This window comes from Hyperoodon ampullatus (assembly GCF_949752795.1).
Source record: "Hyperoodon ampullatus genome assembly, chromosome: 3".
NCBI classification, from domain to species: Eukaryota; Metazoa; Chordata; class Mammalia; order Artiodactyla; family Ziphiidae; genus Hyperoodon; species Hyperoodon ampullatus.
In genome coordinates this window covers 94,789,966-94,812,169 of record NC_136916.1, presented here as the reverse complement: position 1 = coordinate 94,812,169, position 22,204 = coordinate 94,789,966, and the positions used below count along the sequence as shown (strand labels likewise).

The following is a 22,204-nucleotide window of genomic DNA, read 5'->3' as shown; positions in this document are numbered from 1 at the left end:
TTTGGAAAACAGTCTGGCAGTTCCTCAAAAGATTAAGCGAAGAATTACCATATGACCCAGGAATTTCACTCCTAGGTGTACATGCAAGAGAATTAAAAACATTGTCCACATAAAAAAATTGTATATAAATGTTCATAGCAGCATTATTCATAATAACCAAAAATAGCAGAAACAATCCAAATGTCCATCAACCCATGAATAAAGTGTGGTATATCTATACAATGGAGTATTACACAGCCATAAAAGGGATGAAGTACCGATACCTGCTACATCATGGATGAATCCTGAAAATATTATGCTAAGTGAAAGAAACCAGACACAAAAGGCCACATATTCTATGATTCCATTTATATGAAATGTCCAAAATAAGCAAATCTAAGGAAACAGAAAGTAGATTAGTGGTTGCCTAGGGCTGGGGTGGGTGTGGTTTGAGGTTGACAGTTAAGGGATGAGGGGTTCCTTTTTGGGTTAATGAAAATGTTCTCAAATTGATTGTGGTGATGCTTTCACAACTCTGAATATATAGTAAAAGCCATTGAATTGCATACTTTAGATGGATGAATTATATGGCATGTGGATTATAGCTCACTAAAGTTGCCTAAAAATAGTATAAGAGGAGGAGGAGCAGAGGGAGTAAGGGGAGCCTGTCAGGACGTACTGTGATTCCTGATACCTGGAGCCACCTTCCAGGCCCTTCCCTGCCCTGCCTGTCCCCACTCCTGCTCTGGCACCTCCAGCTTGCAACTCAAATCCATTCTGTTCAGGCGTGAAAAGAACTACGTGTAAATGTTTGGTCGAACCAGCTGTTCTATATGCTGGCCCGGTAAGGGGTTTGTTGTCACCTCCTCCCAAACCAGCTACGAAGGTGAGGGAGAACTCTGGATGGGACACACAGCCCCTCTGGGCAATGAGACCAGCGGCAGAGGGCCGTGAGGGCCGTGGCTGTACCCACTGCAGGTGGGTTAAGCCCCCAGCCCTCAGGATCAGAGTGTGGCCCTCAAATCTTGGGGACCCCGAGAAGTCTCAAGTCTGCGGCCCTGGAGGCCTGGCCCCCGGGACCCGGTGCCTCAGAGAGGTCCTCAAAGCCTGCAGGATGGTGCCCTGGCTGTTCCGTACATTGTAGTCACTGAGCTGCAGCAGGCGGTCAAAGTCTTCCTCCTTGTAGGTCATGTTGAACATGGAATAGGGGGAGGTGACCCCCATGAGATCCACCTGGCCAGCCGGGAGCTCTGCGGGGCTGCGCTGGACACCTGTCCAGGGGTGGAAGGGAGTTAGGTGCAGGGCCCAGAGGCCTCCACAGCTGGCAGAACAGCTCCTGGTGGCTGGACACAGGGGTGAGCTGCTCCCCACTGAAGGGGTTTCTCCCAGCCCCGTGTCCTTTGCCCAGAACTATAACTGTGGATAGCAGGATGCTATTTTGAGAAATGAAGCGTGTGCTGCTTCCCACATTTTCTCACAGCATTACACATCTTTCACTGTTCAGGCCCCGCCCCCCACCCCGGTATCCACCTCACCCGCAGGGGTAAGGCGGAAGCAGCAGAAAAACAAAGTCCTTTAGGTTAGTGAGTGGATTCTTAAAACTCATGATGGAAGCAAGCGTCTGAAAACCAAAGAGCTTCTGCTTTGCAAGAAACTGCCTTTGTTGAGAGAGAAAGAGAATTCCAAGATGCGGGCTGAGCATGTTAAGAGTAAAGCTGAAAGGTTTGGAATTATGACAGGAACTAGAAAGCCAGAAGATTGCACAAAGGCAGAATTAGGTTTTCCCATCAAAAGGGGATAAAAGTCTGACCAGGGCCTCCCTGGTGGCGCAGTGGTTGAGAGTCCGCCTGCCGATGCAGGGGATACGGGTTCGTGCCCCGGTCTGGGAGGATCCCATATGCCGCGGAGCGGCTGGGCCCGTGAGCCATGGCTGCTGAGCCTGCGCATCCGGAGCCTGTGCTCCGCAACGGGAGAGGCCACAACAGTGAGAGGCCCGCGTACCACAAAAAAAAAAAAAAAAAAAAAAAAAAAGTCTGACCAGTTGGTGGGAGGCGAGGATTAGAAGGAATGTGATGAGAGTTCAGATTTCGGGGACCCTGCAGTAGAGGCCCAGCTCCCTGAGAAAGGACCCCAGAATGGTCTGCGGTAGAATGACAGAGAGGCCAATTGTGACCCCAGACAGGTTTAGGGGAATCTGAGAGAGAGGGGACCGGGGCCTCTCTTTTCTGGCTGTGCAGGATGGAGGGCCTTTAGGAAGTCCTCCAACAATGTGGTGTGGAGTAGTGGTGGACGGTGACAGTGCAGGCATTCCCATACATGGCCCCTGCCACAGAGCGGGGAAGCAGAGCCCAGTTGTAGCGACGGGCATTGGGAGGGGGAGGCCAAAGGAGCCTGGGGTCATGACAAAGAGGACACCAGCCCAGTGGCTTTGCTGACGGAGGGCCTCTGCAGGGATCTGGGCATCCACAACAGGCCAGGGTATTGTCATGTCCCAGACTGGGTGGGACTAGCCTTAAGACTCCTCCCTCTGCTGGCTGCAGGGGCACTAGGAGGGCCCAGGCTTCCAGGCTGTTAGGAAGGGGGGCTGCCTCACCTGGGGCTGAGTGGTCCTTGAAGGAGGCGTTTACCAGCGGGAAGTGAAGCAGGACAGGGGCATCAGGGCAGGTAGGGTCTGAGAAGAGGTGGCACTCCTGGGGCTGGCGTTGGTCCTGAGGACTGGGCTCCACACGGGGGAACGGCAGCCCCCGGCCCCGGCAGTCTAGCTCCGTCTGCTGCAGCACCTGGCGGGGCAGAGGGGGGCTCAGAGAGCAATGGCTACTTCCCAGTCATCCCAGGTCGGCACTCTAGAAGATGCTAGGACAGCTCCAGCCCAAACTGACGGCTCAAGACCCAGTCAAGCTACACAGTGCCTCGGAGGGAAGCAAAGGATCCCGGTGGTCTGCAGTATTGTTTGGCTAAAATCTTTAGGTGGGGTACAGATCTAGCACCCCATTTGGGATTGCTGTTTCTGGGATATTCAATCTCAGAGCCTCGAGGGCCTCAGTAGGGGACCCACTTCTGTCTCACAGCCCTACCCACACCCTCCCCAGAGTCCCCAGGGAGGCCCCTGGGAGGATGGATGTGGACAGGCCAGGCTTTCCTCCTAGCTCTGTACAGTGGTTCCGCTTGGGGTGGGCATGGCGAGCTTCCTCCCTGTCTACCGTCCTTGGGAGCCCAGGGCCCCAGCACCTTCACAGCCCTTCCCAACCCTGGCAGGAGCCTTTGAGTCACAGCCTGTCATCTCTCCCTCCCCCTGGGGACCCAGAAGGTCTGGGCCAGTGGCCCTGCTGCTCGTCCCTGGAGCGTGGCCTGGGTGGGTGAAGGGTCTGGGGTTCCCATGGGGTGACCAGTGGCACCTCAAAGGGCGAGGATACAGAGTAGTCAAAGGATAGTATGAGGTCCAGCCTGCGGCCTGGCCGGAACATGGAGGGACAGCTGGTGTTGAGGAAGTAGCCGGCATCCACCAAGCAGAGCTGGGGCTCCTGTGGGGTCAGCTGGCCGGCAGAGGAGTCTACCTGGCAGTCTGATGGGAGAGGTAGCAATAGTCAGGGGTAGCCAGTCCAACACAGATCATCCACCCACCCCTTACACTGCATTCGCCTCCACATCCCCTTCTAACCCCTGGTGTCACTCCCTAAATGCACGTGCCACCCCAGCCCTTCCCAAGACCTCCTCCCAGCCACACCCCAGAAGTGGATGCTGGGACCCCCCCAGGCCTCTGCCAGCCCCAGCCATGGTCCACCTCCACCCAGGAGCCCAACCTTGTTATCTGGGGACACATGGCTGTGGCCCTTACCTGCCCAGGTGGAGAAGTCCTTCTGGGCACAGTAGTCCTGGTGCAGCTGGAGGCCGTGGAGGAAGTTGGAGGTGTGCTGGTAGAGTGGTCTGCTCGTCAGGAAGCCCTTCAACATCTGGGCCAGTGCTGTTCCAGGCTGGAGCCACAAGGCCTCCGGCCCTGAGGAGGTCCCCGAGGAGGGAGGGGATTCCTCTGAGCCCAGAGAAGCAGACATTGGTCCATTGAGGTGTCTGGAAATGCCTGGCCCTCCCTCCCCCGACAGTCCCCTCCGCCGACCCTGTAGCATCTGAAAGGGAAGCGGCTTCACCGCAGGCTCCCCTCAGTGCCTCCCTTTCCTACCCAGGTTCCTGATCTTGTCCTTGATGTGCTGCTTCCAGTCGTCACCGGAGCTGGTGAGGTCATACCAGGCGTCCAGCAAGTTCAGGGAGAAAATGTTGCTCCAGATACCTGAAGGCCAAACTCCCAAGAGAGGTCAGCCTCAGGCCTCAGTGCCCTGCCCCCCATCACTTGGAAGCCAGTGGTCCCCACCCTTGAGTGCACATGGAGAATAGGAGGGGGAGCGGGCTGCCTCTGCAGTGGCCCTTCCCCCCAGCTCAATATCTGCCCTCCCCGGGTGCTCGGCCCAGACCCGGGTACAGGGCGTTCAGCGTGATGACCGCTCACCTTCCAGGAAGCAGATTCGGGACTCAGGGATCCTCCTCATCAGCCGCCCCATGAAGAACTCCGAGCCGAAGAGCTCAGAGGGGATGAAGGCGCCGTACTTCAGGAACCCGACCTCATAGGGGGAGAACTCGACCCACTCTGAGGGGGCAGGAGGGAAAGGCAGGAATGAGAGGACAGTGGGCTGGGGGGAGCCCCAGCTCTGACAAGGGCCAAAGCCACTGCCCCCCAGCAGGCCTCAGCCTCCTCCCCGCCCAGCTGACTGTTGAGCTGACCTCTCCCCCACCCAGCCCCTTGTCTACATCCTCACCACCACAGCCCTGCCCCAGGACGGCGGGCTCTGCTGGCTGCCTCATCAGCCCATCAGAACCACCATCCTTCCAGAAGGCTGGCCATCTGTGCAGAAGTTTCCTGTGTGAATTCTCTGGGGGCCCTCAGGGTGCAAAGGAGGTGTGCATGCACGTGTGTGTGTGTGTTGGAGGGTGGAGTGGGCAGGACTGAGGACTGTACCCTTGAAGTCCAGGGTCTGCAGATTGTTCTCTTTGACATTGAGGCTCAAGTAGAGGGGCAGAGGGTTCTGGCCCTGCTCCAGCGCAGCTCTCTGTCCTGACAGCTTCTGATCCATCACCTGGGGTGGGGGCGTGAGGGCCAAAGTAAGGTTGGGAGCACCCTGGAGGCAGGGTGGGAGCACAGACTGGGGGTGAGGAGCGTCAGGGTCTGGGTGGCATGGGTGGGTACATGTTCCCGCTCCTGCCCCCATGTTCTGACCGGCTCTACATGCAGGGTCTCCATGTAGGGCTGTGCACTGCATATCTGCAGACAGCACCGTTCACAAGGACCACAGTGTCAACAGTGACACCCACCCCTGCATCCTGTGGTTCCAGTGGCCCATCTTTATGGGTTGAAGCGTGGGGGGTACATGGACCCTGATGCACAGGCACAAAGGCACATGCGCGTGCGTGCGCGTGCGTGCGCGTGCACACACACACACACACACACACACACACGCTGCTTTCCAGAAAGGACTCAGAAATCCCCCTTCAGTATATATTGTAAGCTTTACCAGGGGATGGGCTGCGCCTTCTAGGTTCACCTGAACCAGTTCAAGTTTCAGCCCCTACCAAACACTCTCCTGACATCCTCGCCTCCTCCTCATCTCCTTTCCTGCTTTGCACAGTACAAAGTTGAACCCCACTATTTATCCTTGCCTTTTGTTTCTAATTTTCTCTCCAATAGAACTCCAAACTCTGGCAAGGACTCTGGCTTGCCTTTTGGGGAAGCCTCCACAGAGCCTCACTGAATTCTAGGGGAACAGAAAGGTCTCCTTCTATCCCAGACCAGAAATGAAAATAGGGTTCATCTCAAGCCTCAGCAAGGTGGTGACTACCTGGAACCCCACCTGGGGAGGATCCTGCTGCCACAGGCCCTGGGTTGTTTCTCATGGAGAAGTATGTGTACCATGAACGCACCACCTCTCTCTTAGGCTCTCTGAGCTGGAAGGCACTCCACTCAGCAGCTAGACCTAGGAGGTTCCCACCCTGCCATATCAACCTTTATCATCAGATTTACTTAGAGTTAAATATACAGATTACTGGGTCTCTTCTGAGAATCATCAGAAGCCACTTAGGAATTTGTCTTTTTAAAACCTCCCCAGGTGATTCTGATGATCAGCCAGATGTGCATCCCAGGACTCTAGCCTAGCCCATCCCACGAGGAGTCCGGCTCCTGCACCCATGACAAAGCCTCAGCACACCTGGTGTGCTTCCCTTCCCCTGGCAGCCCGCTGTCACACAGTGAGAGCACTCAGGTCACAGTCATCTTTTCCTCCAGTTCTTCAGTGGTACCCAATATGACTTGAGTTATGGGGAATCCACAGGAAATTCTCCAAATACGGCTCAAGCGGCCTGGCACTGAGGATTTGTTATATTTACAAGTTAGTCCTGTGGGTGTGAGTATGTGTGTGTGTTGAGGAGGGAGGGGGCTTGATGAATACCTGTGATTTCCCTTCTCAAAGTCTTTTATTTAGGAATCCTGTTTGCCTGCTCTTTTGACATGTACAATCTTTCACTACAGATGCAATTTCTGCCCTGGGAAAGCCTTGGAAAAGGGTCAGCACACCTCTCTATCAACTGAAACAGCACCCAGTATTCCTTTTCCTTTTAACAGCTCACCAGTAAGTCATGGCAAGTCTCTGGATCTCTACCCCACGCCACCCCCCAGTTTCCAAATGAGGATCCCCAACCCTGCAGAACACCACTCTGATGACTCAAGGGTCCCACCTGGAGTGTGGGAGCTGGGTGCAGTTGGTGGTGTGTCAGTGTGATCTGGGTCTTGCACAGGGTGGCACTAAAGTGTATATAAAACCTTTTGTCCAGAGTTAAAGAAAAATATGTAAGACCTTTTTAACTCAGGAAAAGATAGGAGAAAAACTATAAGTTTCTCCTTGAAGAATGGTGAGCAGCTTCTAAGCCTTTCAGTGCTTGCCAGCAAGAGAGTAAAAACAAAGTTTCAAAGAGATAATTTGAGAAGCACTGATTACAATAGGTGTATTTTGTAAGTGGGTTTTTATAAAAACTGAAGTAATATTATAAAAGTATATAGACTAAGTAAGTTGTTCTAAGTTTCAGGGTATAATATTTTTCTAATAATACTTAGTATTAATGAAATTGTGATTTGTTATATATGGAGTTATATTTTCTGATGACTTAAAATGACTTTCGGTACGGTAGCTCAGTGTAGTATAGAGATAATAAATACTTATTTTTATCTCAAGGCAAATTTGAAATCAACACTAAATTTTTCTCAATAAAGAATTATTTTTAAAATGTGAGCTTTAAGAGATAAAGCATGATGACTAAGAAAAAAAAGAAACAATATTTGCAAAGCTTTCACATTGTGACAAAATTTTTTAAACTGCATGGGTACTCATTTTAAAGAATGCATCGTTGTTCAATAATATCACAAGGATTTTTATTCTGTGAACAATAATTTTAAAAACTAATTAAGTTTGTCTTTTTTAAAATGACTACAAACTGTGTACATAAAACCATGTATTAAGTCATTACTGGAGGATCAAATGTAATTAAATATGTCTTCTTTATAGCCCAGGATCAAATTGCATTTTCTAGCACCTAATAAAGTGAACTGTTAAAACAAGCTTCCCCCACTCTAGAGTAATTAATTGTTGCCACCAGGCAGAAAAGTCAGTTAATAAAACACAGCACCCTCAAAACCAGACAGGAACTTAAACAGTAGATCCAAAGAATACATGCGATATATTAATAAAATAAAAACATTTCAAGTAATTATGTTGATTTTATAAATTCCATGCCATTTCAACAAAGATCCCAACAATATTTATCATGAAACTTGACTAACTGATTCTATTATGTATATAGAAGGGCAAAGGGCCAAAAGTGGCCAAGATAATTCTGAGAACCAAGGTGGCAGATGGGGGTAAATTTGCCCTATCAGAAACTGAGATTTATCACAAAGGTAGTAACTAAGCCAGGGCAGGATTGGCACAGGGATAGAGAATGAGTCCCATTAGAATGGAATAGAGGGACTCCCTATTGGCTAAGAATCTGCCTGCCAATGCAGGGGACACAGGTTCGAGCCCTGGTCTGGGAAGATTCCACATGCCGCAGAGCAACTAAGCTGGTGCACCACAACTCCTGAGCCTGCGCTCTAGAGCCCGCAAGCCACAACTACTGAGCCCACGTGCCACAACTACTGAAGCCCGCGCACCTAGAGCCCATGCTCCGCAATGAGATGCCACCGCAATGAAAAGCCGCAACAAAGAGTAGCCTCTGCTCGCCGCAACTAGAGAAACCCCATGCGCAGCAATGAAGACCCAAAGCAGCCAAAAATAAATAACTAAAATAAATAAATTTATATATATATAAAAAAGAATGGAATAGAGAACTCAGGAAAAGTCCCATGAGTGTATGAGTTATTATAGATTCATGCTGACACTTGCTGACACATGACAGAAGTAGCAATGCAGATCAGTGGGAAAAAAATCAATAAGTGATCCTGGGAAAGTTTGCTATCCATATGGAAAAAAATAAAATTGAATTCCTACTCTCATAATACCTGAAGATAAATTCTGGGTGGATTAAAGCCCTAATTGTGAAAAAGAAATCTTTAAAACTTTTATAAGAATATATAAAAGGATATTTTATAACTTTAGGGGAGGGAAAGATTTCTTAAGGAAACTCTAAAAGTACAAACCATAAAGGAAAAGAATGATACATTGAATTATATTAAAAGTATGCATAAAGTCTATTAGAACTGATAAAGGATTAATACCCTGAATTTATAAAGAATTCCTATAATATTAAAAAGATGAATTAAATAGAAAAATAGAAAAGGATTTGAGTAGGTAATTCATCCAACGTGGCGCAGTGGTTAAGAATCCACCTGCCAATGCAGGGGACATGGGTTCAAGCCCTGGTCCAGGAAGATCCCACATGCTGCGGAGCAACTAAACCCATGCACCACAACTACTGAGCCTGTGCTCTAGAGCCTGCAAGCCACAATTACTGAGCCCGTGTGCCACGACTACTAAAGCCCACGCACCTAGAGCCCGTGCTCCGCAACAAGGGAAGCCACAGCAGTGAGAAGCCTGCACACCTCAACGAAGAGTAGCCCCTGCTCGCTGCAACTAGAGAAAGCCCATGCACAGCAACGAAGACCCAACGCAGCCAAAAATAAATAAATAAAATAAATAAAATATTTTTTAAAAATTAGCATTAAAAAAAAGAGGATGTCCCAATGACAAATATACTTGAAAATATGCTCACTCTCACTAAAAACCAAGAAAATGGAAAACTACAATAAAATTTCCTTTCACACCCATAAAATGAACAAACATTTAAAAGTGTGAGGAGCATGTAGAGAAAAAGAAACTATGATACACTGGTGGTGCGAGTGTGAATTAATACAACCTTTTTGGAGAACAACTTGTCAGTAGCTGGAAAAGTTGAAGATACACTACCCAATGGCCTAACAACTCCACTACTGGCTATGTATCTTCAAGGCTTAGAGAATCTCTAACACATGGGCACAAGAAGACTTGTACAAAACCATTGTACAAATAATATTACATTTTTCTTAAGGATATATATTTTTAATAAAAGTATGTGTAATAAACGTATATCTAATAAAGTATAAAGGCTTATAAAATGTTATGTATTATATAATATTATAAAGTGTACAGATTGCAGATATGTATGTGATGATAAAACTAAATTTAGGATGGTGGTTACCTCTGGGGGTGGGAGGGAAATGGGACTGAAGGGGAGGTCCAAAGGGCAGGCTTTGGCTCTTTCTGTAATATTTCACTTCTTAGGCTGATTAGTGAGATCATGCATATTCCTTATATTATTCTTCATGCTTTATGCATTTTCTTAAGTCTGAAGATTATTGTGATAAATATTTAATAATAAATATTTTTAAACTAATAACTAAAAAACAAGAATGGTTGGTAATTTCCAAGTAGCACTGTGCTTGCCAACAAGAATAAAATTTAAAGAAAAAAGTTAAAACAAATTCACTTTTGGCATTAGTTTACATGCTAATCATTCTTGGTCAAACACCTGATATCCAAAGATAAGAAAGGTAAGAATCTTTCCTCTGCTAATATATTTGATAGTTTACTTTTTTGTTATACATGTTAAAAATACTTCCTGTGTTTTAGCTGTTTCAAATGCTTTGAAAGAAACTTTGTTCAGATAACTATATGTGGTAAAACAACAATGTGAAAAAAATCCTTGATTTTAATAATTACATCAGTTAATGTAAGATTCAGCAATTTAACTTACTAAGCTTTCCTTAAAGAAGCAACGCATAAAAAATTTAGTTGCTCAGTTTTGTATTAATGGTGTTAGGATAATAGTAAAGAAATAGAATAGCTAACACTTAATGCTTACTCTATGCCAATGCGCCACTGAGTACTCACAGCAACCCTATGTGGTAAGCACTCTTCTCATCCTCATTGTACAGATGAAAAAAACTGAGGCACAGAGAGGTTAAGTAGTTTGCCTAAGGACACATAGCTAGTAAGAGGCACTGGGATTAGAATCTAGGAAATCTGGCTCCAGAGTCTGTGCTTTTAACACTACCATGAAGATGAAGAAAAATACTTTTCATATTACAGTATAAATAAAATAAAATGAAAGCTGTTCCAAAAACCTCACTGACTCTTAAACACGATGCTTAACTGACTTTGACATTGGTCCCTAGCTCTTGGGAGACCCAGAAATTTCTGTTTCATGGCAATCAATTGAAGAATAACCTGATTCAAAATGTCAGCATCCCAAAGTTGGCAGGCAAGGAAGTACAGCAGTTCCCACATCCTTTAACCACTGGCCTCTTACCCAGCAGGAAATGTGCACACGCGCGCTCGTGTCAGCTACTTACAAGGCTGCCCCAGCCCTCACCCTTGCACATAGGCTCTGCCTCGCATGCGCAGGGGCCCTACCTGTCCGTGCAGCGCGAACTCCAGCACCAGACCCCACAGGTCCACAGAGGTGGTGGGGTGGCCCTGCTCAGCCCGTTGCTCCAGCTCCCGATAGTAGCTCGCCAGGCGTTCAGGAGAGAAGGCCTCTAGCTTGCTCTTGGCCAGGTGCTCCCGGGCGTGTCCGATGGGTTCCTTCAGGTCCCTCTGCGACCACTCAGGGTCCCCATACAGATGGGCCATTGTCCTGAGAGAACAAAGGGACATTACAGTCTGAAGTCAAGGCCCAGCATGGGTCGCTGCAGCTCCAACTTCCACCCTCCCGACTTCTCCCAACACGTGGCTCCCACCGCCAAAGCCCCACCTATCTGGAAACTGCCTCAGGGCATTCTCTCCTTCTTGATCCTTACTGTCCAATATAAATAGAATGTGAGCCACATATGTAATTTAAAGTTTTGTAGTAACCACATTTTCTAAAAGTAAAAAAAGATCTGAAAAATTAATTTTAACAGTATATTTCATTTAATTCAGTATCTAAAATTATCATTTCAGTGTGTAATTGATATGAAAATTAATATAAATATTCTTTTCAAACTGTTTTTTCAGAATTCACTGTGCATTTTATATTTATAACACATCTCAGTTTGGACTAGCCACATTTCAAGTGGTCAATAACCACACGTGACTAGTGGCTACTGTATCGTACAGCACAGCTGTAGACCCCTTTTTATAGATCCGTCCTGAAGCCCTTTAAGACTCTGCTTGTCAACAGCTGTCACCTAAACTCTGAGTTTACTCCTCTTTTACTCCTTAAAGTCACATTTCTAAAAGACTCAAAGGAATGAATCTCTAATAGTGAAAAGTTCCACTTCGTCATAGGCAGAGTGGAGCATAGGGTGGCAATGTTGTCTTTAGGTAAAATAGCATCTCTTGACCTCAGTTTCCTCATCTATACTATACAATAAGAGAAACGACCCCAGAGAGTGTTGTGAGGATTAAATGAGGCAACGACAATTAAAGGGAAAAAAGCTACCAATATGGAGCTCCTGGTATGTGTCAGACATGTTAAGTGCTTTACTTGGGCTGTCCCACTCCAGTCCTATGGAGTATGTACTATTATTTCCCCCACTTTGGAGATGAGTCAACTGAGAATCAGAGGAAATAAGTTGCTCAAAGTCACCTAGCCAGTAAGTCGTGTTGCACAAACTCAAACCCAGCTCCTTCTGGATCAGTAGCATGGAATGGATGTCCTGCAATGCCTTGCTCATGGCAGGACCTCTGAATGTCCATTTCCTCCTTTTTGAGAAAGTCGCTTGGCACCCATCAGAACATACTGCTCACACCCACTTAGAGGGTCCCTCTGATGTCCACTCCATTTCCCCTTGGGGCCTGATCATGTCTGCTCTTCCAAGTCCCAAGGGCCCTCACCATGTAGAGCCCGAGATGCCGCTGAAGTAGGTCACACAGTCCAGAAGGCCCAGCTTCTGCAGGGCCAACAGGTGGCCATAGAGAGAGGTCATGGCCCGGGCACCTCCTCCTGTGGCCATGATGCCCACGACAGGGACCTGGGTTGCACAGACACAGGTTGGCTTAACAAGGACAGGAATGGAGCTGCCTCCTGCCTCCAGGGAAGGGACCTCGAGGTCAGAGCCTGAAGGAGTCAGGGTTAGAGCTAGCACCCGGCTCCTCCCCAGCAAATGACAGCTCTCAGCCTTGGATAGATCCCCAAAGAGAGCTTCCCCATACCCCACATCTCCCCACATATGCCCACTCCTCAGTCTCTGCTGACTGGAGTATCTGGAGAGGGCATAGCAATCAGGTACTCCCTTAAGGCGAGTGCAAGGTACCTGCACTCCCATCCCCCTTCCCCCACAAACCTCATCTTCCTGTAGGTCTCTGTCCAGCTGCAAGGCCTGCTTCAGGGCCTTGGCCACCACCTGCTTCCTCCTGCTCAGGAAGACTTTCTCCTCCGCACACAAATCAAAGCTCAGATGCACAGCCAGCTCCTTCGGGCTGGGGCAGTGGAGGATCCAAGGGTCAGGGGGCACCTGCATAGCTCAGCTACTGGCTGGTCAAGCCCACAATAACTGCCAAATAAACTCCTTGCTCCCAACCCCCAGGACCACACTTTCCACATATTCCCCAGCCCCGTGACTACCCCTGTCCCCCACAGATATGAATGTCCCTTACCAGCTCTCAGCCTTGAGCTGCAGCTTCACTCCTGGGGCCTGAAATCAAAACAAGAGACCCCACTCAGAATGTCCTAGACCCTGAAGGGAGTGTGGGTATCCCCTGGGGGCCTTGGGGTCTTTATTCTCACTGGCACTTCCCATCCAGCTGAGGCCACTTACATTTGTAGCAGGAACTTCAACTGTCACCTCCTTCCCCATGGCCAAGGACCTCAGGGGCACAGTGAGGACCCCAACTGAGTTGACTGAGTTCCAGCCATTGCTTTTAGAGGTCTGGAAAGAAAAGTCATTCATTCACTCACTCAACAAATCCTTACTGAGTATCTAGTCAGCGATCTGGACAGACACAGGCCCTCCCTGATAATACAAAAATAATTACAGTATTTACAATTATTGTAATTAAAATAATTACAATTACTAATCATTACAAAAATAATAATAGCTAACCGAATCACTTTGCTATACACCTGAAACTAACATAATATTATAAATCAACTAAACTTCAATAAAAAATAATAAGCATAGGGGGCTTCCCTGGTGGCGCAGTGGTTGAGAGTCCACCTGCCAATGCAGGGGACACGGGTTCGTGCCCCGGTCCAGGAAGATCCCTCATGCCGCGGAGCGGCTGGGCCCGTGAGCCGTGGTCGCTGAGCCTGAGTGTCTGGAGCCTGTGCTCCGCAACGGGAGAGGCCACAACAGCAAGAGGCCCGCGTACCGCAAAAGAAAAAAAAATAATAATACTAAACATAGCTTATATTTATTTAGTGTATTAATAGCTTATATGTGTTTATTTATTATTCTGAGTCATGTGCATGAACTTATAAAGAAACAGGTAACGAACTGACGTTAGTAAGTATTGTAAAGGAAATAAGCAGGGTGATGTGATAGAGTAACCAAAGGTGGGGTATGTAGAATCTGTTTAAGATGGGCGGTCAAGGAGGGCCTCTGAAGAGATGCCATCTGAGCTGAGATCTAAAGGAAGAAGAGAAAGAGGAGCAGGAAGCCTCAGAAGGAGCTGCAGGAGGACAGGGAAAGCACTTGGTGTGTTGGAAAAGCAAGAAGAGACAAATATGGCTGGAGCATCGTGAATGAGGGGGAGCATGGAAGAAAATGAGGCAGCAGAGGTGCACAGGCGCCAGGTTACGCAGGGCCTATGGACGCAGACATGGGATTTTATTCTAGGAGCATTATCGGAGGAGCCATTGAAGACTTCAAAGACTGACATGGCACAGCAGCCCCCCGTGCCCACGCGAGGCCCCTGGTGATCCTCCCTGTCTGCCAAGGGTATGGTGCCTAACTGGGGGAGGCTGACAAGACCACAGGGCCCTGGCCTTGGCAGGAGGATGGCCAGAGAGGAGCCTGCAGCAGGCGGAGCTGGCCCAAGGCTGGGGTCGGCAGGGGAGCTCCAGAGCCAAAACGTACCCTCAGGCACCCACTCAGCTCTGCCTCTTGGGCCGCCATGTAGTGGAAGCGGAAGGCAGAGGCTGTTCCCAGGGCAGATGTCTGTGTGTCCTCATATGAGCCCTTCAGCACCAGCACCAGCTCCAGCTCCAGCTCGTCCTGATCTAGGGAGAGAGTGGACAGGTTAGCACAAGGGAAACAAGAGCCCGGAAACCCAGCTAGGATCCAGGAAACTGGCAGTACTGCCCAAGACATGGGGAGGCCGGGTGGCTGGACCATGGCAAACAGCATTCTGGAAAGGGCTCTCCCCACATCCTCCATGGGACTCCCACCTCCGGCGACAGGCCTTCCCCCAGGTCAGGGGGGCTCTCCTGCCCAGAGGAGACCAGTTGCCTTTGCGCTGTGTGGGCAGCCTCCTGCTGTACAGGTTCCCCAGCCACACCCAGCAACCCTCCACACTCCAGGCAGAGGCCAGACCTCATCCTGAGCAGGTCTCACCTGCAGCCTCGGCTGTGCTCCCCGTGCTGTCCAGATGGACATCCAGGCATGACAGTTCTCGGGCCTGGGACAGACCACATCATGGGCAGGGGGCTCTGCAGGAGAAGCTGAGGTGTCCCCTCAACCTCACCCCCGGAGTCCCCTGTCCCAAATCCACCACACGCAGAACCAGAAGTAGGGTCCAGGGCAGGACCAGTCCTCCCGTTGACCGACTTGCCAAGTGAGCCTGCTGCGTTCTCTCTGTAATGCGTGCCAGCTGATGCCTGTAGCCCACTCAGCTCTGGCCGCTACCCTCTCCCTTAGAACTGCTCACCTCAGATAAAAGGCAGCTGCCATAGGTGTGGCTATTTTAAGGTATATTTGAAAAAGAAATACTAACCCATCAAACAGGCACTCGTAGGACCCCGAGGGTGGATGCCTGCTTCAGTTTTGAACGCCAGCTGCCTTACTACATGCAGAGCCTGGCCTAGCTCCCAGGTCATGCCTGTGTTGCTTGTGGAGGGTGTTCCTTTGAGTAGAAAGTTTCTAATCCTCGCTCACCACCCATTCCTGTCCACTGCAGCTTCGTGAGCTCGCTATGCTTTAGGAGAGCTGACCCTCCACTGTCCCGAGGAGAAGCTGATTGACCCCTGATCCTATCTCAAAGCTCCCTGACTGGAAACACACCACACTGTAACCTGAGCCTGCTGGCCTGGCCTGCGAGAGACTTCCTCGCCCCTTTCAGGGCTAAGAACTATGAGGTCATCACACAGAACTAAACACCATCAGGAAATGCCTAAAATTCCCCCAATGTTCCCTCGACCCTCCTGCCTTGGGCCAGAATTCCTCTCAGCAGAGCCTCGGTCTCCCCTCTCTCTCTCTGAGTTCCCTTTAGCCCCAGGCCCCTCCGAGGCCAGACTGCAGCCCCAGGTGACCACCTAGCAGGGAGGTGGACTGGTCTTACTGCAAAGCCCTGTCCTTGCCTTGTCCCTTGCGGCCCACCCGCCAGGCAGCCCCGCCCCTACCCCAGTGTCTGCTCTGGAGCCCCTCCCTTAGCGCACCCCACCCCACAGGCTTGGGGAAGGTGGTTACCTACCACAAGTACATTGTTGGTGATGAGGTTTTCTGGGCAGCCTGACCTGGAAAAATCAAACCATCCAAAGTCCGGCCTTGCAAAGGCAAAGGCTTCCTGCACTGATGTGCCCCCTCCCAGCCAGGCTGCACCCAGGTGGGGCCTCCCTGGGTGACACTGAGGGTTCTCTACGTCCTGGGTATGATCCAGGGTGTGGGGAGATGCTTCTGAAGAGTGAAAGGTGAGGAGAGAGAGAGGGAGAGCATGGCAGACAAAGCACCAGCCTTCCTCTCCTCATTTCTCTGAGGGTCCCCCCAACCCAACCGGCAGGAGTAGGAGATGAGGAACAGCAAATCTGGGCTGGTCAGACCAATGGGAAGATCTGGGTCAAAGGCATTTTCCTAAGGAAAGCCTGGGTCCTGAGACACCCCCTGAACTGTGTGGTATTACATTTTCTCCATCAGGAACTCCACGTCCAGCTCCTCCGTTCCCTGAAATTAAAGATGAGCAAGCTGTCAACATGCACACATGTCTTTAGAGTTGACACAGCTCCTTTATATATCTCATCATCCCGAGCAGCCTCTAAGGGAGGCATGGTGTTACAACCCTTCCCATTTTACAGATGAGGAAATCGAGTCTTGGGGAAAGGTGGACTACCTGCCCAAGTTACCCACAGCTAGCTAGATCCCTGCCTGGCAAGGCTGAAGGGGAAGATGAGGAGCCCAAGCCAAAGGAGGCTTGAAGACGCCCAGGGCCCATTTCATCTTCCTCTCGAGGGGACCAACCCCAGAACTCTGCCCTCCCTCCAGGTCTTGGGCACCATGAGAGGGTCAGAGGCAGTAAGCAAGAGTGATGAGCCCACATCCCCCGAAGAGTTGGTCACACCGAGCTGTGTTTTGTGGCACATGAGGAGGTTTGCCATCACCCAAAACCTTCCTTCCCCGTAGATGACTAGAATTCCTCCCTTAAGCGATTCAGCCAGTAACAGTCAAGTTAACCTCTTCCTCTCCTATGAAAATGTAAATATCTCTGGGTGGGCCTTCCGTCTTCCTGCAAAGGAGTTCAACCCAGCAGCATCCCAACAGACGGGAGAAACTGTGCCACTTCCTCAGCCTGGAGCTGAGCGGTGGGGCTGGCGGGAACCTCCACCCACCTGGGGATGCAGGGAGAAGGTCTTCCGGAGCAACCTGCCAGGGAGGACTTCAGAGACATCAAAGAGAACCTTGAAGCAGGCGTCGTCCTTCTTGATGGCATCCTTGTCATAGATGCTTAGCTCCAGAACATTCTAAGGACCCGAGAACAGCAACGTAGCACGTTATTAACACATAGTGTGGCTCACACCTGTTGAACCCTCACTTGATGCTGAGGGCCGGAAAAGATTATTATGCCACTGCACTTTGTACTTCAAAATAAAAATACTGGTAAAACCTAGAAGTGGTGAAAGGAAATCCAGCAAAATTCCTAATTCCCCCCTGCTAATTTTTGTTTTTATAAAAAATAAAACTCTTTTGAAGTTTCCCCAGCCCAAGCCCACCCCTGCTTTGCTGGTTCCCTAAGGCCTGGTAGGTCCTGGGAGTCCTCTGTGCGTGATCGCATTTAACCTCAAACAACCCAAGCAGGAGGGCCCTTGCTGCCTCCACTCCATAGATGGGTTTAGTAGCTTGCCATTCACACATTCTCTCACACACAGCACATCCAGGCTGGGGTACAAAGACACCCCCTTCCCCAGTTTCTCTGCCTGAGCTCTGGAGGAAGGTGTACTCTACCCCAGGAACCTTCCCAGTGTGGGGTACAGCCTGTCCTCAGCGGGGTGGCCAGGGGTCCTCTGGCCTTTACCTTGACCTGACTTTGGATCAGGAAAGTGAAGGTCTCGTTCCACACAGGATGACTGGAGTTGGTGACTGTTTTGGTCTTAAACTTTGTTCCAGGTGCGGTTGGCAGCTGTAGGATCACATAGGGGTCTGCCTCGCTCACTGCCAACATCAAGAGAACCGTTGTGAGAGAGAATTCCTCACACCCCTCTCCAAGGGCCTCACCAGGTTCCTCCCAAGACCCCTGCAGCCACTCTGGGCAGCCCAGACCAGCCCAGCCCAGCCCCAAGGCACTGGGCCTTTCCCATAGGACCTGGTCCTCCCCACACCCCTGAGGCCCAGGACACAGTTACTCACAGAGGTCAGCCCAGCCCAGGCCCCGCGCCTCCAGGACCCTCACGGTGAGCTGCCAGCAGGCAGAGGTCTCCCCCTGGAGAGAAATAGGCCACAGAGTCCCTCCTGCTCAGTTACAAGCCCCCCCCAATTGGTGCCGAGGCTTCTCCTGAGATGCTGCTCGCTGACGCTGCCAGGCATTCTGGGGCCAAACAGCCTTTGCCCATCCCTGTCCCTAGGGCCATGGTCCTGGGCCACAGCAGTCAGGGAATGGTGGTAGAATTTGTGGGACGCCCCCCCCCCTTCAGGGACAGGATTGCACAGTAAAGAAAGCAGGGAACAACGTGCCGCGGAGCGGCTGGGCCCGTGAGCCATGGCCGCTGAGCCTGTGCATCTGGAGCCTGTGCTCCGCAGCGGGAGAGGCCACAGCAGTGAGAGGCCTGCATACCGCAAAAAAAAAAAAAAAAAAAGAAAGCAGGGAACAGACGGCCAAGGAACGGCCACCACACTGGACATGTCAGTTTGGGGTCAGCCACCCCCAGAGCTCACAGGGAGGGCAGCCTTTTGGTGAAGCATGGGACCCTGCTGCCAGGCGTTCCCCCGGCCTCTGGACAGGAAGTGGGCACGTGAATCCAGGACCCTGAGCTCTGGGGATCCCAGTGCTCTGTGATGGCCTCAGGTATAAACTGTCTCTTGGGTGTGAATTGGGAAACTCCAAGAGCATCAGGCTGTTACCGTGAGCAGGGGGCGAAAGTTATTAAGATGCTGGCGAGGCCACATCAGCCCACAGGCAAGCCCAATAAGGTGGAAGAAGAAACGGACTGGGCAGAAGCTCAGAGGGACCAAGAAGACGAGCAGTAGTAGGTGGCAGGAGGAAAAGCAGAGGGCAGGGGGGACGTGGCTGAATCCTGCTGGGACAGCGCCCGGGGAGGTGGGCTGGGTATCTCAAACCCCTACTGCTGAGGTCCTTGGCACTGCTGGGATCCAGGGGGCCCTTGGGTTTCTGTTCTTCCTGAGGCCCCGCTGAGTAGATTTTTCTGGGCACCCTGCACACGTTTCGTATGATAAGGCCCTGTGATCTGACAGCACCTTGCTTGCATAGTGGACATTCAGCCTTGCATGGTTGGGAGACAGCGCTGCGATGAAACCAAAGCTCTTTCCTGCTCTGTAACCTCCCACGACCAGTCCCACTTCTGTGCGTGTGATCTGAAAGTCTAGGCTCCCACCAGGAACTGTCTCTGCTCTACACAGGTGCTACCTGCCAGGGGCTGGCTCAGTGTCCACGGCACCAGCTCTCCATGCCCCACAGAGAAGCTTAAAGGACAACAGGCCACAGCAAAGCCAACAAAGCCAGGCTTGTGCCCTTGCCCCGACCCTGCTACCCTGTGTCCCCACATCATCCCTGTCTTGTGGCTTCTTGCTAAGTGTCTTTGTCATCCTTTTCAGCTCTCTGGCAGAGCACACATGACCCTCCCAACAAGGTAGGCTCATTTCTCCCTTCTTGGGGATCAATGCTAGTGACATCCATAGGCCTTAAGCCAGAGGTTGTAGTTGACAGGGATTTAGTGTCATTTTAGGCACCTGGCTCCGTTTCCTCCCCACACCCAGATTCCGTCACTGTGCATCACAGAGGTGGTGCTGGCTGGGACCTGGGTTCCTGTGAGGAGTTGTGGTTCAATGCCCGCTCCAAGCCAGGGCGAGGCAGAGGCAGGCAAGCTGCACCGCAGCTCCCACCCCAATCCTCAGGGCCACAGCCTGTGGGCTGCTCTAAAGCCACTTGGGGCTACTAAGAATCGCCCCCAATTGCTCACTTTCCAACCAGCCACCATACCCAAATTGGGTGTTGCTGCCCATTTCCCCCTCTGGTCACTGAGAGCCTCTCAACTTCAGAAAGCCCACCGTTTCCTGGAGGATATTTTTCCTAAGATGGAACCCCATTCTCCTCACCTCTAAGAGTGTCACTAACACAGAGCACCTGGAGGATGGGCTGTGACAATCACTATAATGACTGGCCATTGCTGGGGCAGAAGAGCAGGTTCCCAGCCAGGTTGTCTGGAGCTAAACCCTGGTCCTCTGCTTACTTGCTGTGTGAGCCTGGACAAGTCACTAAACTTCCTGGTGCCTCTGTTTCCTCATTGTAGTGGGACAAATAATAGTATCAACCTGACACAGCGTTCTGAGGCTGAAATGTGTTAATGCCTGTAGAATGCTTAGCAAGAAGTAAGCAGTTTCTAGATAATTGCTCTTATTACTTACTATTTATTAAGTGCTTGTTATGTTTCTAGGTGCTATACTAAGCATATTACATATTCAAGCTCTAGTTATCCTCCTGACACCCTCATAAGATAGTTCTCTCATTTCCTCCCATTTTACAGATGAGAGAATTGAGGCTTAGCAAGGTTGACTTGCGCTAGGTCACAGAGTTAGTTAAGTGATATAGTTAGGATTTAAACCCAAGTCTTCAAGGCCAGAGCTCACAACCCCTTTGTGGTTTTACACTCTTAGGACTTTGCTTCTTTGTAAAAGCATGCCACTCTCATCCCCTGCCCCATGGATATCTAAAGATTAGAATTTCATAGATTTGTTTTAGACAAATAGGATTATTGAGCCAACTAATGTGTTAACTAGTAGGATTCCTTTCTCCTGAGGGCTCTGGGGCTTCACCTTCCCTGTTGAAAGATCCTGCCACCTGGAATACTGCCTTCATTGATGACTGACCCTGGATGCTCCTGGAGGGGTCTCAAGCAGGGCGCCTGCACCCAGCTTCCTGTAGCATCCTGGAAGTGCCTCTCTGCTGAGAGTCCCAGCCACCCTCTCTGCCCCTGCGCAGGAGCCCTGGGGCCTCCTCCATCCTCCGTAGCTCAGTGCTGGTCTCTGCCCATCACGGAGGATATAGCCCAAGGGAGATTGAGCGGGGTCCAGAGGATCTATAACCATGAGGTCTTCCGCTGGGGGAGTAAAAGGATCAGGCTGCCTTTTCTCCCTGCTGGCACCCAGTGACCCGCAGTAAGACAGTGGGGGGTGGTTGGAGAGATAGGAAGTGGGAGCTGCGGGCACAGCCTCTGAGTCAGGCTGAGATGATGCTCCTCACCCTGGTCTCCCGGGCCCCAGATGCTATGGATGCTAAATGTCCATCCCACCCACTCCCCATCCCTAAGCACAGATTCCCTCACCATCTGCCTCCCACCTCCAGCCTCTGCCTAGGCAGAGACTCCAGGTCTGGGACCCAGCCCCTCCCCAGAGACCAGAATCACCTTGGTTTCAGCTACGTCAAGCTTGTTAGAATGTACCCTAGCTCCAGGCCCTGCCCTGAGTGATGCCGACAGGCTCAGTGACTTTATTACCTGGTGAGGATGGCCAGGTGGTCCCATAGGTGTCATTCTCTCCATGCCAAACCTTTGGCTCCACTCCAGGCCCAGCTCCCTTCAAGATGACAGCTCCCTGGCTGGCTGGCAGCGACTACTCCGATGGAATGGGACTGACGGTGAACCTGCCAGCCTCTGAGGCGCCACGCGATCCTATGAACAGCCAGGGCCCCACCTCCAGGTCACTCCCTCAGCCCATCACCTTCTCCTCTTCTCCTGGAGGCTGAATCAACTAGCTTTTCCAGAAACTTCTGGCAAGGCTCCAGGACCTGCAGGTGGAGCATCGCTTCCAGACCTGGGATGTCAGGATACAAGAGAGGGGGAAGTCAAGTCCTGGGAGGTTCCTTAAAAAATTAAAAATAGAGCTACCATATGATCCAGCAATCCCACTCTTGGGCATATATCCAGAAAAAAGCATAATTTGAAAAGATAATGCACCCCTATGTTCACTGCAGCATTATTTACAATAGCTAAGGCTTGGAAGCAACCTAAATGTCTGTTGACAGATGAATGGATAAAGAAGATGTGGTACATATATACAATGGAATATTAGCCATAATGACATTTTCTCTGGCTTATTCCCATGCCTACATTCTTGGAGCCCTTAAGAATTTTTGATGAA

General features: G+C 50.5%; 1 protein-coding gene across 1 annotated transcript; it reads right to left on the bottom strand.

The window, feature by feature from the left end:
* Positions 1–331: 331 nt before the first annotated feature.
* Positions 332–21,606, bottom strand: PLA2G4D (phospholipase A2 group IVD; the record flags this gene model as incomplete). The annotated part of the gene is made up of 20 exons (XM_079700261.1): positions 332–1,250; positions 2,573–2,759; positions 3,375–3,541; positions 3,815–4,006; positions 4,154–4,261; positions 4,478–4,615; positions 4,985–5,102; positions 10,959–11,181; positions 12,363–12,499; positions 12,812–12,947; positions 13,125–13,162; positions 13,286–13,396; positions 14,546–14,688; positions 15,023–15,086; positions 16,098–16,140; positions 16,524–16,564; positions 17,227–17,358; positions 17,910–18,046; positions 18,242–18,314; positions 21,562–21,606. 20 exons carry the CDS (start codon positions 21,604–21,606, stop codon positions 1,024–1,026), a joined length of 2,460 nt encoding a protein of 819 aa, XP_079556387.1. The 3' UTR covers positions 332–1,023.
* Positions 21,607–22,204: the final 598 nt, after the last annotated feature.